A 5,685-nucleotide genomic window follows, 5' to 3' on the forward strand; every position below is an offset into this window, starting at 1 on the left:
AGGTACCAGGAGCTGCTGAAGGTACGGCCTGTGCTGGGCCCTGCGGCCCCCCCGGCCCCGCAGCGGGGACCCCCGGAGCCCTGGGAGGGGCAGGGGTTTGGAGTGAAATTAAACCTTGTTGAATGGAAGTGAATAACTGCATCGCTTGGAGCTGAGCTTTTGCTTGTCCCCTGGTTTTGGTTTAAAATCTTTTTCGGGGAAGAAAACCAGTGGTTGTGGTTTGGCACAAAAAGCAAGTTGTCCTGTCAGGGGACAGTTAACTCCTGTGTTGGGAGGAGGAAGCCTGTATTTGACAGGGTTTCTTGTTTTCTAGCTTTCGTTGTCTGGTTCTTTGTAGTTTGGGACTCATGCTCAGTGATAGAGCTTTGAGGACTAGAGACACTGAGCAAGAAACTGATGGAAGGAATGAGGGGGAAAACAAGATCTAAACACCCAACTCTAATCTGTGTGTCTGAGGTTCTGTAAATAGTTTGTGCTGCTGAGCTGTCTGTGGAAGGGTCCTCTTGCCCAGTTGACCTTGAAGTCCAGTTTGTGTTTATGAGACTGGAAGCAGATACATTCTGTGTTCTTGTCTTTTGACCTTTTTGTACTCAGACTAACAGCTTGTTGGCTCTGAGCCTGGCAGGTTTTCAAATGTTGGATGCAAATTGCTTGTTGATTGCTCAGAATGACAGTGTTCAAGCTGTAGACATTCCTGTGCTTTAGTAAGTTCATCATAGGGGTTTCTTCCATGGGATGAAGGCTGGGCCTTGTGTCTCACTTTAGTCATTAGAGATGTGTCCTGGCAAGGTGCTGAGATACTTCTTATCCTTAACTGTACCTTGCTTCCTCTCCACAGATGGAGGAAGGGGATGCTGACATGAATGCACCCATAATAACTCCTTCATCATCCACTGAAAGTGTGAACAAGGTACCAGTGGTGAAGGCCAAGGCCACTCATATCATCATGAACTCTCTCATTACAAGTAAGAACTCTTGCCTCTAGATGTGGTGGCTCTTGGGGTGTGGGCACACAAGGTTATCTGGTTTGGTAATGGCTCAAGGTAACTACCAGGGTTCCTGGACAGCTTGTGGGTTGATACTGACTCTGCTCTTCAATTACCTGAGCTTTTGTGAAGATCCTTCTAGAAGGAAGCAAGGAACTAGGGAATAGGACACCCTTACTGCCTCTGTATTAGCGGGTGAGGAGGGAGGTGTGCAGGGCACGCTCCTGATAGGACACTGCAATCCCTGCCACCTTGTTGCTCGAGTGCAGAGGTGGCTGCTGCTGTTTGGTTGCATATTAACTTGCTATTTCTGAATGAAAGGTAAAGCTCTAAAATTAACCAGAGTGGTGTGAAGAGCTGACATACTGTGCTAATGGAGCATTTGCTGGTGTTTTTGTTAGTTAAGAGCAGCAGCAGCAGCTGTCTTGCTAACAGTGACACTTGGAAAAAAACAAACCTCAGAAATCATGATGCTTTAAAATCAAAGGGTGTTAGTTATGTTTGCAGAGGGGCATGCCTGTTTGCAGCAAGAGGAATTATTCATGTGTTAATCTTTCCCTGCTGCCTCTTCTTTTTTAAGATGGGATCTGAGCTTCATCTTCCTCCAAACAGTGTTTCAAAAGATTTCTGCATTTTTCAGAACAGCCTTTTGGAATAGCTTTACATTTGCTCGTGTGTTTATCTTTGTTAAAAAAATAACCAACATGTTGGAAAACAACATTCAGGGATGTGAACTTCCTGCTGCAAGGCAGCTCCTGTTCTAGCCTAATGGTGAAATGCTAATCTAGTTAAAACCAGGATGGCCTAAAACTGTTCTTGTGCAGTAAGAAGTCAGGAGCCTCAACTTAGACCTCGCAGGAAAAACATTGTCACAAGCTGGGAATAAATAGGCAAATGTCTGGATTTCTCATATACAGTGCACTATCCCTGCAGATAACTTTAACATTAACATGGGTTACCTGTTTTAAAGAAGACATTGGGCTTTTCTAGTAATCTTTTGTGCTTCAATTCCTTTTGACTCTTCTTAGCTCCATTAGGGAGTGAACATGTTATGCTGATGGAGGTAAAAAGTGCTTATGTTTTCAGAACTGAAGTTGGTATCAGTGTATTAGATGTTGTCTCTGTATTTGGCTGAAATAGTTTATTGTGCTTAATCTGGGATCACTGGGAGTTTTTACCACCTGTTCTGCTGTGGCTGTCAGGTTGTCTGGGGTTGGCAGTCTTTCAGAAGACTTGAATTTAGAGGTCACTTAAAGTGACCAGCTTAGTGGGGTCTCCTAGATCTAGGAAGTTTTAATTAGGAGTGGTGCAGCTTTTTTGGGAAGATGGCTTTAATTACAGGTGTTGGCATTTGTAATACCTCTGGAGATCTGGGACAGATCACTGTATTGACTTAGCCCTGTGCCTTGCGAGTTTTCAAGTCAGAATAGTTTCCATCACTGCAGAATAGGCAGGACATGGAGGTGCTGGAGAGGGTGCAGAGAAGAACGACAAGGCTGATGAGGGGTCTGGGGAAGAGGTCTTATGAGGAGAGGCTGAGGGAGCTGGGGCTGTTGAGCCTGGAGAAGAGGAGGCTGAGGGGAGACCTCATTGCTTTCTGCAACTACCTGAGAGGAGGTGGGTGTTGGGCTCTTCTCCCCAGTGACCAGCAAAAAGACAAGAGGAAACGGGGTCAAGTTGCGCCAGGGGAGGTTCAGACTGGATGTTAGAAAACGTTTCTTCACAGAAAGTGATGTGAGGCATTGGAACAGGCTGCCCAGGGAGGTGGTGGAGGCACCATCCCTGGAGGTGTTAAAAAAAAAAATGGGTAAACATGGTGTTGGAGATGGTTTAGTGGTTGGGTGTTGTAGGGTGGGCAGTTGGACTTAATCTTGAAGGTCTTTTTCAACCTTGATGATTCTGTGATTAGCTTAACTTGCTGCTTCTCAACTCATCCCAATACATAGGTATGGATGGTGAAAAATGGGCCTTATGTTTGATTGCTCAAGTTGCCTTTTGTTGCTAGAACTTCTTGTTGTGGCATTTCTTTGTGAACGTGTGCTGTTGTCTGTTGCAGAGCAGACTCAGGAGAGCATCCAGCGCTTTGAGCAGCAGGCAGGTCTGAGGGATGCTGGCTACACCCCCCACAAAGGCCTCACTACTGAGGAGACCAAGTATCACCGAGTGGCTGAGGCAGTCCATGTAAGATTTGTTCTGCATTGCCTTTCTCTATGTATGTTGTGCATTAGCTTAACACTTGTCTGGGATGTAACTTTGTAGAGTGTTCGTTGGACTCTCCTTAAACTGCTTCCTTTGAAGACTTCAGGCTTGTTGTGAAAAAAGCTTACCCACTTCTATTTTAAAGTTTGTTTCAAAACTATACAGAATTAACACTAATTCTCATTTTCTGAAACCTGCCATATTCCACAGGCATGTCAGACATCAGTCATCTTTCAGAGTGGGGAACATCTCAACACAGACTCCAATTTCTTTCCATGGTGCCCTGCAGTTGGTTGTTGTAACTGTTTTTTTCCAAGAGAACTTGTGAACCATACATTTCTGGTGTGGGAGTTAACAAATTAAATTTGGCTTGCCTCTTACAGGAAATGAAGACAAAGCTTTTGAATCAACATGTTTCTGATGAGCTCAGTTGCTCACAGTAAATTTGCAGTTGGAGTTTAATAGTGAGCTCTCCAAGTGTATTCCCCCAAGGTCAAAGTTTCAATAACAATGAATTGCATTAGTGTGGCTTGAATAGCCACAGGAAACATTCTGAGAAGGTGCCTGCGTAGCTGGTGTTTGAACTATAACTGCCCTTCAAGTGACTTCTTCAGAGTTCAGTTTGTACTGTCTGACTTGTGATAACCTGGTTCACGTACACCCAGTTCCTGTTTTTTTTTTTTTCTTGTGTCCAGGTGTGCTCTTCAAATGCAGTTCATCTGCATTCTAGAGCAGTGTTTTCACCCTGCTGTGTGGATTACCTCTCAGGGTCTACACCTCCTAGACCTTGTACCTTCTGTATGAGACCTGGTCTCACCTTCCATAGAGAGCCTGGGGGACAGACAGTTTTGTTGGTCTGAGAAGAGCTGCAGACAAATGGCTGCTGTGGCATTCAGAGTTGTGACCAGGTTGCTCAACTGATGTGTAAGCTCTGCTGCACCTGCAGCCTCCCTGTGGATGCTGGTATGGAAGCAGTGTGTTACTGGTGGGTAGACACTCTTAACTGCAAAGTGAGCTGTAGGTATTAATTTACTTCCTCTAGCCTGGAGGGTGTCTTGAGCATAGTGGACTTCCAAAATGTTTATATCTGATGTGGACAGAAGTTTCAGGAGGGTATGCAATACTAGGTTTAGCTTCAGGTTAAGTGATTCTTGAATCCTCTATCATCTGTGGTATAAACACTTCAATTTTGACAATGAAACTAGTTGTTTTGTTCCTTATGTTTTGTATTTAAGCTCTGTTGCTTCTGTGTTTCTCTTGCTTCTCCTAACAGAAGCTAACAATGCAGAGTGGAGAGATGTCAAAAGATGACAAACAGACTTCTTCTGCTCAGTCCACTCCAAGCAGCACTCCCCACTCCTCTCCAAAGCATAAAACCAGGTACCTTGTTCCTGCCTCCTTTGGTTTCCTACAGGCTGCTGAGGTGGGAGCTGCTACAAATAACCTTCTTATCCATTGAGGGACTGTCTGGGGGGTAACATTCAGAGCCTGTGGTGGATTTATGTTGGACAGATCCAAGCATTGAAAGCTTGTGGAACTTGAATATACATGTCTTCATCCTGGGTGGTAAAAACCCATTAAAATAGTTTAAGTTACCCCTGACATGTAAAGTTCCTGGTGCAGTGGAGCCACATGAAGTGCATATTCTCATGTTTTATACATCTCAATGACTTTCTTCCGTAGGGGTTGGTTTGGTCAGGGATCTTCTGCTTCTATCACTGGCCCAGACTTTGCCATGGAAGCTGGTGGGGACAAGTTGTTATCTGAAAGATGGAGCTTTTTTGGACCCAAAGCCATTCAGAAATCCACTACTGATCCAGGTTTGTCCTCTAAAGTCTGTCCTGCAAGAGATGGGGGAGAGTGGTTTCACAACAAACTTGCTAGCTTTTTTTGGAGCTTTATCTTGTCTTGTTACTTTCTAGGACCACTCTGTGAATGTGTGCTATTCATGTAATTTCTGCCTAAATGGAAAGCAGTTAGATAAAACCTATGCCAAGGATCTGAAAGAAGAAGTAACTTGCACTGAGCTGCCATGGAAGGGCAGGGTGTGAAGGTGGCAGCAGAGAAAGCAGAGTAGAAAGTTGTCTGGTAGAACTGCTGTGGAATAGTCTTCAGATGTCATGAAGCTGCTGGGTCTTGCATTAGGGTTTCTGCAGTGCTGGGCATCAGCGACACTGCTCACTCCTGGCAGCAATGGAAGAAGGACTAGGATAGTTTTCCTAGCTCTTACCTGCTGTGATTTGTTTCTTCATCAGGAGGATTTACCATCCAATCCTATAAGGGTGCCCAGAAGCCATCCCCAATGGAGCTGATGCGTGCTCAGGCTACTAGGATGCCAGAGAATCCAGTCACTTTCAAGCCACCCAAAATGGACATTCCAGTCACAGAAGGGAGGAAGCAATCTCCACGTTCCCATAACATCAAACCTCGGGATCTGAATGTGCTCACTCCTTCTGGGTTCTAGGGAGAAAGCTTCTGGTGTCTTTAGTGGTCTACAGGG

At 45.0% G+C, this 5,685-nt stretch overlaps 1 protein-coding gene across 1 annotated transcript; it reads left to right on the forward strand.

Moving 5' to 3' along the window:
* Positions 1–838: 838 nt before the first annotated feature.
* Positions 839–5,685, forward strand: KIAA1191 (KIAA1191 ortholog). The gene is made up of 5 exons (XM_010001990.1): positions 839–965; positions 3,043–3,167; positions 4,459–4,565; positions 4,869–5,005; positions 5,441–5,685. Exons 1-5 carry the CDS (start codon positions 839–841, stop codon positions 5,647–5,649), a joined length of 705 nt encoding a protein of 234 aa, XP_010000292.1. The 3' UTR covers positions 5,650–5,685.

The sequence above is a fragment of the Chaetura pelagica genome, unplaced genomic scaffold (genome assembly GCF_000747805.2).
Source record: "Chaetura pelagica isolate M959 unplaced genomic scaffold, ChaPel_1.0 scaffold356, whole genome shotgun sequence".
Classification (NCBI taxonomy): Eukaryota; Metazoa; Chordata; class Aves; order Apodiformes; family Apodidae; genus Chaetura; species Chaetura pelagica.

Coding starts and splice junctions, on each gene's coding strand:
- KIAA1191 (XM_010001990.1), top strand. CDS start 839: ATGGAGGAAGGGGATGCTGACATGAATGCACCCATAATAACTCCTTCA. Junction 966..3,042: donor CATGAACTCTCTCATTACAA/GTAAGAACTCTT, acceptor TGTCTGTTGCAG/AGCAGACTCAGGAGAGCATC. Junction 5,006..5,440: donor GAAATCCACTACTGATCCAG/GTTTGTCCTCTA, acceptor TTTCTTCATCAG/GAGGATTTACCATCCAATCC.